The 15,189-nt window shown below is 40.6% G+C and overlaps 1 protein-coding gene across 1 annotated transcript in view; it reads left to right on the top strand.

The window, feature by feature from the left end:
* Positions 1-15,189, top strand: part of LOC104397224 (FCH domain only protein 2-like) — a 154,805-nt gene that overhangs the window by 97,247 nt on the left and 42,369 nt on the right. Inside the window, exons 12-15 of the mRNA XM_010007172.1 lie at positions 6,182-6,236; positions 8,681-8,859; positions 9,433-9,444; positions 9,871-9,895. Coding sequence (XP_010005474.1) covers positions 6,182-6,236; positions 8,681-8,859; positions 9,433-9,444; positions 9,871-9,895 — 271 coding nt within the window. The remainder of the gene's footprint in view (positions 1-6,181; positions 6,237-8,680; positions 8,860-9,432; positions 9,445-9,870; positions 9,896-15,189) is intronic.

Below are 15,189 nucleotides of genomic sequence, written 5' to 3' on the forward strand. Positions count from 1 at the left end.
TGAGGCCCAGGCTGGACCCGGGGCAGGCAGGCAAGTCCCAGCACCAGTGCCCGCAGCAGGGGGGGTGTCCCACACAGAAAACGTCCAAACGGGCCTCAGGGAGGAGGGAAGGGCCCACCTCCTGCACTCGCCGCCTTTTATACCCCCGTGACCCACCTGTCCAGGCAGTGTCACTGCCCAGAGCCAAGGAGCGTCCATGAGCCCCAAGTTAGGGCGGTGACTGCCAGGAGCACAGGATGGCTTGTTGCTCATCCTTTCTGTCCCGCACCACATCTGTTGTTTTGGTTTCAGTTGTCCTTGAGAAGCAAGTCTGGTTTAGTCCGTTAGCTGGGAATAATCAGGAGAGGCCTTCACTGGCTTAAAAGGCATTTTGTTTAGACTGATGTGGGGAAGAACAGTTTCCCACAACATGATTTTAACTTTTGGGTTAATAGGCACGCTAAGGAGAGGAAGCTGAGGATATTCTATACCTCTATCTTAACCTAAGGATATACTTGATTCAAATTTACATCTCAAATATGTCAAAAGCAGAGAGGCTCTTTTTTCTCCTGTTCAGGTTATGAGATGAGCTTCAACTGCTTACTTTGAGTTAGCTCTGGTCCTTGTCTGGATCTACAGGAAGTCAGTCCAGTTCAGTAAAATGGTAGAAAGTTCATCTGGCAAAAAAAGAAACTGAACTGTTCAGCTCAGCGGCATCTTGATTGTTAAGCTCTCATAGCCACTGTAGATATCCCAGAAGAAGAGAAAATGGGAAGAAATCAAACTGAAGTGCAGTTAAGGTTCTTTGCTTCTTGACCCATTGACCAAGCTTTGAGCAGTACTAATGTTGCTGAGGAATGGCCAAATGAAGTAGCTAGAGTGCAGTATGCTCCACATGGATCCTCTCTTGTCCTTTGTATGTATATCAGATAAACCAATGGTATGGTTATGGTGTGGCTTTTTCCATTGCTTTTTGGATGCCAGATGGGAGAGAGCAAGGAAATTGAGTCAAAGTAGTGACTGAAACTCTAAAAATAAGTTTTGGGAATAGAATGCTCAATCCTCATGCTTTTTGTATAGGCAGTTTTACTTTGTTATTTATTATGTCCTTGTGTTTTATTTCTTTAAAAAAATTATTAACCCCAGAAAGTTTGTAGAATATGCAAAGACAGAGTTATAAACCCTAAATTTTTATGTATATTTAAAACTACATAATACCTGAATCCATAATATGTCGTATTACATCTGCAAACACAGGGGAAACTCTGTGGTTTTTATGGTTATATGTTTAATTGCTTGATAGGACCTCTGAGAATGTGAAACCATCTTCCTAGGAAGTCCACCTTTCCAGTGACTTCCAGAGAGTTCAAGTCACATCCACATTGAGCTTATTTTTACTGCAAATACTACAAATAGTTAGACCTTCATCTCCAATCATATTAATTACTACTTCTTATAGAAACCCAAAATTTTAAAATATCTTCCTGTGTTGAAGTTCAAAAATAATACATGTATACAGGATGGTTGTGGTTTTTTCCTCCATTCAGCATGGTAGGCAAATCAGATTTTGTCTGTATTGTGTGCCTAGTACTTCAAAAGATGCATTGTGATCCACCACATAACATATTGTTCTGTCTTTGTATGTGTGGAGAAATAGTCAAGTAAATGTAAATGCCTTAATTAACATGAGCTTTGTGATTATGTATCTCACCTGAAAGACTGTCTTCTACTGCTATTACAAAATGTAGATTAGTAAATAAAATTCTGATGTTTCAGAAAGCAGAACTGTCCAACTGTTCAAAGTTTTGAAAACAATCTTTTGAAATTTCTACTTAACTTGTAAGTAAGATTTTGGGGTACCATTTTTCTTGTATTTGAACAATTTTTCTTTGTCATTACAAAGGTACATTAAGTATCTCTTTGTCATATTAATAAGAAATGTATAGCTAGTGAAATTTTGAAGACACCTGGGTTGTTTTTTTTTGTAATAAACTCGCTGTAGCATCTCAGCAGTTCACATAGACTAACTATGCATGCAAAGTCATGAGTTGGCTTTTTCTGTTTTGAATGGGGAAAAGTATCTATCCCTTTATATACTTGTCCTGGTTTGAGCCAGGGTGAAGTAAATTTCCTCTTTGCTGATTTTTTTTTTTTCAGTGAACTTTTTTTAGCAGCACCAGTGGACTGATAATAACTAAGGACACTTCTGAAAGAGTAGTTCTGTAGTTTCCCCGCTCCATGGAGGAGTAGACTAGACTGAAGGCAGGATCAGCAAATCAGAATATTCCCTTCTCATAATATTTTCTCTATTTGGCTTTTGGTATAGGTTAAGACATTACAGAAGTCAAGCCTTTTGTTTCCTTTTTCTCTCTCTTTTGCTGCTTACCGTCGCTTCTATTGCCCTCTCTTTTGGCTCTCTCTCTCTTTTTTCTCCATTTTTCTTCATAGCTGACATCCGAGGACCCCATCCATGCACCCAGACACTCCCCCATTCAGCTGGGAGTAGTTACTGTGAGAGTCGTTGGGGGAGGAGGGAGGGGATCAGGTTTTGCACATCCCTTTATAAATACATATATTCCCTTATTGCTAATAATAATTTTTTTTTTTTTTTTTTCACTTTTCAAGCCTCTCTCTCATTTTTCTCCCTCTTTTCCCTACCTTGGAGGAGGGGGAGGGAGGGGGGGATGGAGAGCATTATTGTTATTGGTTTTACTGCCAACCCGGAGCCAAACCATGACAGTACTATATATATTAGTGTGGGTTTTTGCACATTTTTAAAATTTAGGTGATCATATTAGAGAATTGTTTCTCTCTGTCCCAAAGCACTCTTATGAAACTAAGTGCTTAGCTAAGAATTCTAAATTATTTTAAACATATTTATCACAGAATCACAGAGTATTAGGCATTGGAAGGGATCTCTGAAGATCATCGAGTTCAACCCCCCTGCCAGAGCAGGACCAAAAAAAACTTGGGCAGATCACTCAGAAAGGCATCCAGACAAGTCTTGAAAGTCTCCAGAGAAGGAGATTCCATAACCTCTTTGGGGAGCCTGTTCAAGCGCTCTTTAACCCTCACAGTAAATAAGTTCTTCCTCATGTTGAGGTGGAACTTCCTGTGCTCGAGTTTGAATCCATTGCCCCTCGTCCTATCACAGGGCACAAGTGAAAAGAGGTTGTCCCTGCCTTCTTGACATCCAGCCCTGATATATTTAGAGACATTAATTAGATCACCCCTCAGTCTTCTCCTCTCTAGACTGAAAAGCCCACGTAGCATTCTGATGGACTCTCTGTTGAAAGCTCATGGGGCTCATGGATGCTAATTGACTCTGGACACCCTCCAAATTGGAGAGGGGGAAGTCACGGAAGCATCCTGACTGCCGGTAGCCTCTGTGATGGCATCAGCTCGCGACACTATATAAACAGACCTCCTCTTCCCAGGAAACGCTGGTCTATTGTTCTACTGTGGTCAATAAAGTAATGCTGACAGAAAACACAGTTTAAATTGCTTGAGCATAACAGTAACAAATTAATCCTGATTTTCAGAACACAGATTTTCTTTTTATCAAAAACATTTATCTGAAATATCTGGAAAGTAATTGAACACTGTTATTTGCTAATAACTCCAATCGGCATATCAGGACAATTGCAATGTAACTTCAAAGTAGTAAAGTCATTTCGGTACTGCAGTATTCATTCGACAAGGGCTTGTGCCATCTCCTGCAAAAATCCAAGCCGGTCCAGCACAGACAGGCACAAATGTACCTCGATATTGCTGTTATTTAGAAATCTTGAGGCAGCAATGAGTGCTGTGGGGCACAGGTTGCAGTTCCAGAAGCCTTTAAGTCCATCCTGATGCCCACCGTCACTGCAGAGAGGTAGAACTGCTTACCTGCTGGGCCAGTTAGCACCCATCAAGTTCTTTTGCAATTCACCTTCCCTGAGGAAATCTGTGGATCTGATCAGCGGGCTAGTTGGCTGAATGAGCTCAGAGACAGGGTGCTGCTCTCCCTGCATCTATCCATTGAGTCACAACGTCATAGAAGGCTATCAGATTAGTCAAACATGATTTCCCCTTGGTAAATCCATGCTGACTACTCCTGATAACCTTCTTCGCTTCCATGTGCTTCAAGATGACCTCCAAAATGAGCAGCTCCATCATTTTTCCAGGAATGGTGGTGAGGCTGACTAGTCTGTAATTGCCTGGATCTTCATTCTTGCCCTTTTTGAAGACTGGAGTGACATTGGCCTTCCTCCAGTCCTCAGGCGCCTCTCCTGTTTGCCATGATCTTTCGAAAATGATGGAGAGTAGTAGGGCGATAACATCAGCCAGCTCTCTCAACACTTGTGGGTGCATCTCATAAGGGCCCATGGAGTCGTGCACATTCAGTTTACATAACTGATCTCTGACCCGCTCTTCATTGACTAGTGGAGAGTCTTCTCTCCTCCAGGCTTCTATATCCAGGGTCTGAAGCTGGTCTTAGGAGTAAAGACTGAAACAAAGAAGGCATTCAGCAACTCTGCCTTCTCTGCATCCTCTGTCATCAGGGCTCCCACCTCATTCAGCAGTGGGCCCACATTTTCCCTATTCATCCTTTTACTACTGATATATTTGAAGGAGCTCTTTTTGTTCTCCTTTACTTCCTTTGCCAATTTAAGTTCTAAGAGGGTTTTGGCCTTTCTTGTTGCCTTCCTACATACCCTAACAACGCCCCTATAGTTCTCCCAAGTGACGAGTCCCTTCTTCCATGAACTGTACACTTCTTTATTCCATGTGACTTTCTTCCGAAGATCCTTGCTTATCCATGCAGGTTGTTTACCGCCTCTGCCTGATTTTCTACTTGAAGGAAATTATCTTCAATTAATATTTAATTACCTGCAAGAACTGAAAAATTGAACTAGTTTGAAGTTCCCAGATGCATATTGTCACCGTTTGACTCAGGTCTGACAACAATGCTCTCAATCCCCTCCCCCCCCCACCCAGGTAGGGAAGGAGAGAGAGAAAAAGAGAGAGACTTGGCTGGATTGAAAACTAAACTACACAGCTTTAATTAAAACACTAATGAATGATACAAGAAAATATATACAATTATATACAGATATATTCAGGTATGGGCAAAAGCCTCTCGCCTCCCCCCACCCCAGCAACTCCCACAGCACTTCCCTGAACTGGGAAGAGTCCCGAGGAATCCCAGAGCTGCTGCTGGAACAGAGCAGAGAGTTATGGGGGTCAGGAGAGCTTGAGCCTAAGGGTCGACGGTGATGGATGAACAGAGTCCTCCCCAGACGCCGGCCATGGATGGAAGAGAAGGGAAGAAGAAGGAGGAAGGAAGTTGTCTTCTGTGATCTCTGACCTTCCTTTGAGCTTACGTAGATATATGGAATGGAATATCTTTGGCCAATTTTGCTGTCTGTCTAACTCAGCCTCCTACGGGGAGGTCACAGATCTTCCTGTAATGTCTGAGCTGGCAGAGTGAAGGTGCGACCTTGAAGCCTCAGTAGTGAGGAAAACATTCCACTGTCTTATCAGCCTAGCAGAACACACTGTTGCTAGTTAAAAGAAAGCTTACTGAAGGAAAAAAAATCAGTAAAAAGAAAAATTGGCTTCATCCTGGCTCAAACCAGGACACATATTAACTTTAAAAATCCAGGACAGTGCTGGAAATACATAAATGAAAACTTTGGAACCTGATTTTGAACATTTGTATTTTAAGTTTTATCCATGCATTTTAATTAATCTGGATATTCTTTGCTGAAGCAACAGTACAGGCTTGCTGTCCTTTCAAGGGGGAGAGAGGAAGTTGTGACCTGTAGAACCTGTAATGCTTTTACTACTTAGGAAAGGTTATGTTCCTGTAGCATCAGAGCCTCCAGTGGCTTAACTGAAAGAATTAGAAATAGAAATTTGGAAAATATTTGAGGCTGAGAGGATTGTAGGCTTATTTACCACTCAGTAGTAAAGTTAAAATGTTCTGTTGGTTTCTGACCTTTTTGATAGACTACCAGTAAAAGCAGATGCATTAAAACTTGCATTGTGTGCAACAAAAAATCCTCCATATTTCCTATGAAAAGTTTGGCTGGTAGTCAGTTTCATGAGGTGTTGTAATCAAATTTTAATTTGTCAATGATATAAAATTGCCTGATGTAAGAACAACATAATTTTTTTTAGTTATTTGTCAATATAATAATTTTATTTGCTTTTTTAGAACATTCCTGATGTAGATGAAGAAGGATACAGCATTAAACCAGAAGCACCACAGGATATCCTTTTTGCTATTAGTGTGCCAAGTTATGTTCTGTTATTACAATTATTTGGGGGGTGAAGTACTTTAAGTGTTAAGTCAAGGAAGATTAATGACATTCATGCTTATGTTGCAACCTTGTAGTCTTATGTTCATAGCTTCTGCAAAACGCACAAAATTTTGTCTAGCTCAGATTTTGTGTATGTAAATGTTAAAGGTTAGATCAGATGTCTTAGGAACTTTAAGAGGATGTTTTTTCTCTGACAGTAAAAATAAAAAAAAAACTGAACAAAAGCTTTAAAGTAACCATGCAGATCTTTCTCCATGTAAAGCTTTCAGAGAGTTTGTAAAGTAAAATTTGTAAACTCTTTTAAGCATACTAAGTGGTTTTCTGTTCTATACCTGCAGTCTACCCACTTTTTAATAACACCATAAAAAAGATTGGCAGCTCCAGCAGTCTAGAAATAGAATTTCTGTTAATTAATGAAGTATCGTGCTGTTTCTAATTGGTGCTTCTAGCTTTTATTGTGTTTTTAATTATAGTTTTGATATGTAGAATAGGTTTTTGTTATGAGTCCTTTTTTATGGATTTCATTGCTTTTTCTTACCTTCCTTTGAAGAAAAAGATTCTTGCCCTCTTTTTTTCTTCCATCAGAAATAGAAGCTCTACTTGAGAGCTGGAAATAATTGCTGTAGATCTAAGTAAGCCTAATATGTTAGCAAGATAGCTAATTTTTGCAAATGTATTAACCTGTTTTTCTGGGGACTACAGATAAAATAAAAGGTAAGCTTGCACTTTGCAATTACTTTAAATTGTGAAAACTTTTAACCAGTTAAGAGCATCTTGAAGTGAGCCAGTCCATCATCATAGCTTCTCTGTTCTCATCAACTTTGCCAAATATGCTTCTATTGCCCCCAGTTTACTGATAAAAATAGTTCATGTTATCTCTTATGTACATAATTAGTATAAAAGCGAAAGATTATTATCCATTTCGGGGGGGTTCTTGTTTTGCATATTTTTATGAAATGGAGTCAGGAGTGAATAACATTCATGCTTTGTAAATTATTCACTTGATTGTCCTTGTCTCCATTAACCTTTTTGTCATGAAGCAATGGAAAAGGCCATACATCCAGTGAAAAAGCTCAATAGTTTGCAACTCCTGTCAGCCAGATAGTACTTCAGCTTCTGAAAATCTTGAAAAGATTCATAAAGTCATCAGTTCTCTTCTTCTTTTCCTTCCTTAGTCTCCAAGAGTGGTTATTTATTCTGTTGATGTGAACTCTTGACATGATTTGTTGGGGGACATTATTCTACCATAATGGCAGTCAATCTTAATAAGACCTGTCTCAAGTGTTGGAAAACCACTCATCTTAAAAATTACTGACTGACCTTTCAGTTCATGATATTCAGGTCTAAAATGACCTTTGTCAGTAACCATTTAATAGACCTAATACATCAGTGGTCAGCCCATGCCACTTTACAAGAGCCACCTTATTCATACAAAATTAATCTTGAAACTCAGTGATAACTTTCAAGGCAAGAAATCTTTTGGTGAAATGAAAAACAATTTGTCTTTTTAAAATTTTCTTTTCCAGATGTGATCCCTTATGGGGGACAGATAGCCTGTAAGATGAAGATGTTTGACTTTTTCCTCACCACATCTCAGGGTTTCTTTCAGTTTTGGAGCATCTTTAAAGTTCAGGGTTTAAATCTTTGTCAGAGAATAGTCTGAAGATATTTCATTCAAATGGCTGCCAAATTTCCAAGTGAAAATAATGGAAGTGAGATATAGAATATGTATGCTTCCCCCTAGGTGGCAAAGACACTTCTATGTTTCAGTAGAGGAAAATTTTCAACTTACTTCTTGTCAAAACAACTGCATCTTTTAAGACTTAGCATAGGCCTTTCAGAGCTTATGTTGAGCACAGTTCCTGTGCATATAAAGAACCAAGGCTAAATTAACCTGTATAGGTTGCTTATTTTGATGGCTAAGTTGTCATTGTAATTCCTTTTTAGCCAAGGATGACAGTGATTTAAGCAGTTGATGGGGTTTAGTTTACTGTGCAGCCTTCTGTGTAACATGCATCCTTTGTTGCAAAATTTTCAGTGCCTCTGCAAAAAAGGCAAGTAAAAAATCCTTCATTGAGGCTTACAAATAATGAATTTAACATACAGAAGTGTTGCTACTGTAGAATAATTTATCCTGATTATTTCAAATATGCAGTTTTTCAGTTATATGAGAACAGAATACCATTATGAAGATGAATGGAATATAAAAACTAAGTTTTAACACTCAGTTGTAAATTTTGGACAGCAGATACAATTGAAGTGTCTGTATAAGTGTACAAAGAGCAGCATTGTTTATCTGTGGTGTTTACTTAATATGAGTATTTTGTAGAGAGTAATTACAAAACAGATTATACAGATGAATTTGAAGTATTTCCACCTTAACTGAGAAAAACATACCAAAGAGAACCATTTCTATTCATCCAGTGATTCTGACTCTGAAGACAATGAACCCAGGAGGTTCCATGTAGAAATAAAACCTGTGCAGTTAAATAATAGCTCTCAATATACCATGCCTTCTTTGGATGAATTAAAAGTATCTATAGGGAACATTGCTCTTTCTCCAGCAATATCTGTAAGTAATTTTGTTCCTTGTATTTTTAATGAATAGAGAATAAAAGTGGTAAGGAATCTTTAATGTTAACATATATTTTACTGTTCAGAATTTATTCTAGGTTCAAGTTCTATTATTCCTTTTTTCTTGTACACTAGGTCATCTTTGATACACTTTATTGTAATGTAATGCTAAGTAATTCTCCTTTTTCAGATTTTAACTTCACTTTGAGTCTTGGGAGTGCTCAGTCCTTGTCTTTCTGCTGTTGCCACCCTGAGATATTTTAATACATACAGAGTTAGCTGAGCATGGCTTTTAACATAGTTTACTAATTCGTATTAAATAATATACAAACCTTTAAAACAGATCATATAATGTGGATACATATAACTTTTACAGTGCAGCTTTATTGTATGTATTCTGCCAAACCACAGAATGATTCTTTATACCATGGGATGATATTCAAAAAAATAGTATTAAAGTATGCTAGTACATTATTTAGATCAGAATATAGATGGCTCTGATTTTAAGGAAAATATTATGCATATTAAAATTATTATTTTTTTCATTTCCCTCCCCACGTTTTGAAAGCAGAAACACAGTTCTGTAAGTACAAAATGGCTTTTTATTCACGTTTTTAGATTAAAACCAAGTAAGTCTATTATGTGAGAAAGTTATTGGGAAAATCTTAGGAATTTTTCCATTCTTACCTGTCAGGCATACCATGTGATACAAAAGCTCTTTAATTTTACTGGTCCAGCCTGTCAAGGGATTTAGTTGTACTGCTTCCTTTGTCAGCTTTGCAGTCTTCATTACCTGCTTTTTCTTACCAGTGTGATGGGCATGCACTAGTTGCTCTATCCTGGCTCATGTTCTGGTCTTCTGAAAGCTCCAGAATGTTCTGCCTGACATTGAAAGCAAAATATCACATGGAAAGTTGAGTAGAAATAAGAACCCTAGGTCTATTAAGTGTTTTATTTGACAGTTGGTAAAAGAATTTATTCTTATGGGTTTGATTTTCTTCTGTTTCAGGCACAAATGAATCAAAATTCATCCAGTAAGTATGAATATTTAACTTTTAGTGTATTTATGTTAGATTTTAACATAGCATGAAAAAACTTTTTTTAATTGTTGAAGAAATAAGCTTATTAAGTTTTTGTATTATAAGTAGAAAAAATATTTTTCTTGTCAGTTCTAGCTATCTTTATGATATTTGCCTTTGAACTATGCACAGTAAATTCAAAGGACAAAATTAAGTTATTTTGTCAAAATTTCTAAATAGCTAGTAGAAACCACCCAAAGACCTATTTTTATGTATACTCAGCTGTTCCCTAATCTGAGAAACAGATGAGGCTGTCTGTGACAGTGATGAGGAACAAGTCCAAGAGCTAGGGGCGGGGGGAAACCCCATGGAAATGAGTTTTGTGTAAGTTCTTAAAACCCTTCTGTCACATCCCACAAAGTGGGCACAGCTCCCTAGAGGCGGGGGCCCAAATTAAATAACACTTCCCACAAGGTGAGTATGGCGTTATGTCCCACAAAGTGAGCACAGGTAGAGTTCCCCAGAGGTGGGGGTCGACCCAGAGAGATTCGGATCCAATCCTCCTCTCTTAATTAATCTCTTTTACCAACCCAGTCGGTGAGATTAACCTCTGGAATTCTCTGCGCGGTAGTCTATTACTGTGCGGTATTCTATTACCGCGTAATTACCATTACCCAGGAGGCTTGTACAAAACGTTATTTTACTTAAAATTGAGTAAGATTATGAAGCTTGTAAAAAAAATTATCACTCTCAAAGCAAGAGATTGCAACTAGCAGAATTTAGCAAAATGGTACAGGTTACAACTGGAAAACCTTAGCAAAATTAGAAATTATGTTACCCTTTTGTGCTGAGAATAAGGTTAGAAATGGGGAGAGAGAGAGAGAGAGAGAGAGAGATGGAGACAGAGCGAGAGAAATTAAGAAAGGGGGGATAGGAAAAATATCACCACCCTTGGATCCAACAACGATCTCAGCATGACATTGTGGTCCTTGAATGGCGAGCATGCATCCCGAGCATCTAGAGTCTGCCTTTTTTATGGCACCTGGCCCCACCTCTCCTGATGAGGTTTGGCCTACTTTGTGTAGACTCAGTTTTGGATTTGGGAATGTTCTGGAAATGAGTCAGTGGGGCATGGGGGTCCAGGTGATCACTTGCCCCCCCCATCCAGGTTGACCAAGCAATGACCTTTATTTTCACGCATGTGCTCAGTCCTTAAACAGGAAAGTGGTCTTTTGCAAGATGGCACTGTGCCTCCATGGGGCTTCTCTTGCTGGCTACTGTTCCTTATCAAGTAAGGACAGTGTCCCATTTATCAGGGTGGCTGCCAAAGGAGGGGCTTCCCTTTCAAGGACAGTGTACAGCTTATCAAGATGGTTACTGAACAAGGGGCTCTCCTTGTGACAACAGGGTCCCCACTCAAGCAAAATGTTCAATTTGTCAGGACAGCTGTTTTGAGACAATTATTCATTTTGGGACTCTACACCTTCTACGTGCTCCAGTTGAGTATCATCCACAAAACAGCAAATCACTCTCTCTCTGTTTTATAGTCAAAACCACAAAACATGGCCATGGAGATGGAAGATAGACCATTAGTCTCTATCCTTTAGGGTTTTTCAAAGTTGGAAACCCAACCAGGTTTCCTGAAGAAGATTACTGATGTAAACAGTATAATTTAAGGAAGAAATTTCAAGTTAACAACACTTCCTCCTGAAATTATAGAAACATAGAATGGTTTTGGTTGTGTCACCGTTTGACTCAGGTCTGACAACAATGCTCTCGATCCCCTCCCCCCCCAACCCAGGTAGGGAAGGAGAGAGAGAAAAGGAGAGAGACTTGGCTGGATTGAAAACTAAACTACACAGCTTTAATTAAAACACTAATGAATGATACAAGAAAATATATACAATTATATACAGATATATTCAGGTATGGGCAAAATCCTCTCTCCTCCCCCCACCCCAGCAACTCCCACAGCACTTCCCTGAACTGGGAAGAGTCCCGAGGAATCCCGGAGCTGCTGCTGGAGAAAGCAGAGAGTTATGGGGGTCAGGAGATCTCGAGCCTAAGGGTCGACGGTGATGGATGAACAGAGTCCTCCCTGGACGCCGGCCATGGACGGAAGAGAAGGGGGGAAGAAGAAGGAAGGAAGTTGTCTTCTGTGATCTCTGACCTTCCTCTGAGCTTACGTAGATATATGGAATGGAATATCTTTGGCCAATTTTGCTGTCTGTCTAACTCAGCCTCCTACGGGGGGGTCACAGATCTCCCCATAGTGTCTGAGCCGGCAGAGTGCAGGTGCGACCTTGAAGCCTCAGTAGTTAGAAAAACATTCCACTGTCTTATCAGCCTAGCAGAACACACTGTTGCTAGTTACAAGAAAGCTTACTGAAGGAAAAAAAAATCAGTAAAAAGAGAAATTGGCTTCATCCTGGCTCAAACCAGGACAGGTTGGAAGGGACCTTCAATATAATCTAGTTCCAACACCCCCCCTCCGCCACCCTGCATGGGCAGGAGCACCTTCCACTAGACCAGGTTGCTCAGATCCCAATCCAATCTAGCCTTGAACACTTCCAGGGAGGAGTCTTCTACAACTTCCCTGGGCAACCTGTTCCAGTGTTTCACCACCCTTACAGTAAATAATTTCTTCCTAAGGTCTAACCTAAATCTACCCTCTTCCAGTTTAAAACCATTACATCTTGTCCTATTGCTACATGCCCTTGTAAATAGTCCCACCCAAGCTTTCCTGTAGGCCCCCCTCAGGTACCTAAAGGCTGCTATAAGTTCTCCTCAGAGCCTTCTCTTCTCTCAGTCTGTCTTCATAGCAGAGGTTCTCTGGCCCTCTGATCATTTTCGTGACCCTCCTCTGGACTCACTCCAACAGCTCCATGTATTTCTTATGTTGGGGACTCCAGAGCTGGACACAGTACTCCAGGATGGGTCTCATGAGAGCAGAGTAGAGGGGGAGAATCACCTCCCTTGACCTTCTGGCCATACTTCTTTTGATGCAGCCCAGGATATAGTTGGCTTTCTGGGCCACAAGCGCACAATGCTTGCTCATGTTGAGCTTCTCATCAACCAACACCCCCAAGTCCCTCTCCTCAAGGCTGTTTGCAATCCATTCTCTACCCAACCTGTAATTGTGCTTCAGGTTGCCCTGACCCATGTGCAGGACCTTCATGCAGTTTGCATAGGCCCACCTCTCAAGCCTGTCAAGGTCCTTCTGGATGGCCTCTGTTCCCTCTAGCGTGTCGAACACACCACACAAATTGGTTCATCAGCAAACTTACCCAGGATGCACTCAATCCCACTGTCCATCTCTGACAAAGATGTTAAACAATGCCGGTCCTGGTACTGACCAGAAACACCACTCATCACTGATCTCCACTTAGACATTGAGCCATTGATTGCAACTCTGAGTGTGACTATCCACCCGGTTCCTTATCCACCGAGTGGTCCATCCATCAAATTAATATCTTTTCAATTTAGAGACCAGGATGTCATGCGGGACAGTGTCAAATGCTTTGCACAGGTCCAGGTAGATTACATCTCCCCTTGTTCACCGACGTTGTGACTCCATCATAAAAGGCCACCAAATTTGTCAGGCATGATTTGTCCTTGGTGAAGCCATGCTGGTTGCCTCTAACCACCTCCTCATTTTCCATGTGCCTTAGCAGAGCCTTCAGGAGCATCTGCTCCATGATCTTGCCAGGCACAAAGGTGAGACTGACTGACCTGTAGTCCCTTGAGTCTTCCTTTTTCCCCTTTTTAAAATGGGGGCTATGTTTCCCCTTTTCCAGTCAGTGGGAACTTTACCAGACTGCTACGACTTTTCAAATATGATGGAAAGCAGCTTTGCAACTTCATCAGTCAGTTCTCTCAGGAGCTGCAGATGGATCTTGTCAGGTCCCATGGATTTGTGCACTTTCAGGTTCTTTACATGGTCTTGAACCTGCTCTTCTCCTACAGTGAGCAGCTCTTCCTTCTCCTTGTCTCTGCCTTTGCCTTATGTGACTTGGGTGGAGTGGCCAGAGCCCTTGCTGGTGAAGACTGAGGAAAAAAAAGGGATTAAGTACCTCAGCCTTCTCCATGTCCCACCTGACCAGGTCTCCTGTTTCCTTCTGGAGAGGGCCCACATTTTCCCTAATCTTCCTTTTATTTCCCTAAGAATTTGTTTTAAATTCTCCTTCTCCTGCCAAATTAATGTTGCTAACATGAACAAGGTTTTGGCATTATAAAAATCAAAGCCATTTTTTCTTATTCTTTCCTGTTGATTTTTAGACAATTTTGAATCATCCTCCAGGGCTTTTGAATCATGGCAAACTTGTTCCAGATTGCCCTCATCATAATGTTCCTTTACCATCTCAAAATAAGCAGTTGAGGGGATGTACCCTCAGGCTTTGAGGTGGCTGTAAAAAGGGATCACGAATGGGAAATGCTTAAATTTGTCCTGAAAAGGAGATGGGATATGGATGGATGTTTCGTCAGATTTGGAATGCAGCATGTCTATGAATCCCATTATGCTCAGTGTATGGCTCAGGGTTTCTATGGTATATCCCACTTCTGGCACCAATCAGAATGCCCCAGTCCAAGCGGCAACTCGGACTCAGATGGGCCTGAGCAGTTAGCCCTTTTGTATTTAGGATCTGCCCCTGATTTGGGGGAATGGCAGTGATGCCAATGTACGATATACCAGAAACCCCAAATTTGAGAGCACGCCCACCTGCACACAATGAAGACTGGACACTGAGATGTGTTTTATGTGATTTAACAGCTTGAATGGAATCACAAATATGTAGGAAATTAATTCAGAATATAGGGATACAAGGTCTGTGTGTACAAAACTTTCCTGAGATAATCACTTAGATTGAAAGGAGAAGAAAAGTTATGATAGAAAGGTAGTTTGTATAACATGCCACAGTTTCCCTCTCAATAGGGTTGGTGTTGTGAGTAGATGTAAGGGCCATTTATGGTTTTATCCCAGGGAGAGATTGCACTTAGAGATAGAGTAGAAAGAAATATTATTATTAAAGCTTACAGTCCCGGCAGGCTACACATGGTGGTATCTGCGGCTTTAAGATGGCGGCGGCAGGCTGCAGGCTACATGTGGTGGCTGCTGGAGCTGTTGCAGGCAGTGATAGGGCAAAGCAGTTTGTGGTAAGCAAAGCAGTTTGCAGAGGTGGCAGGCTGCAAGCATCTTCTTTTCTTCTCTGGTGGAAGGAGGGAGAGAGACCCTTTGGGGAGATTTTACACCTTTTTTAGGTTTTCTCAAGGCAGTAGGGCTAGCAGGTACTGAGCTAACGACTCCTGCT

Source organism: Chaetura pelagica, unplaced genomic scaffold, assembly GCF_000747805.2.
Source record: "Chaetura pelagica isolate M959 unplaced genomic scaffold, ChaPel_1.0 scaffold351, whole genome shotgun sequence".
NCBI lineage: Eukaryota > Metazoa > Chordata > Aves > Apodiformes > Apodidae > Chaetura > Chaetura pelagica.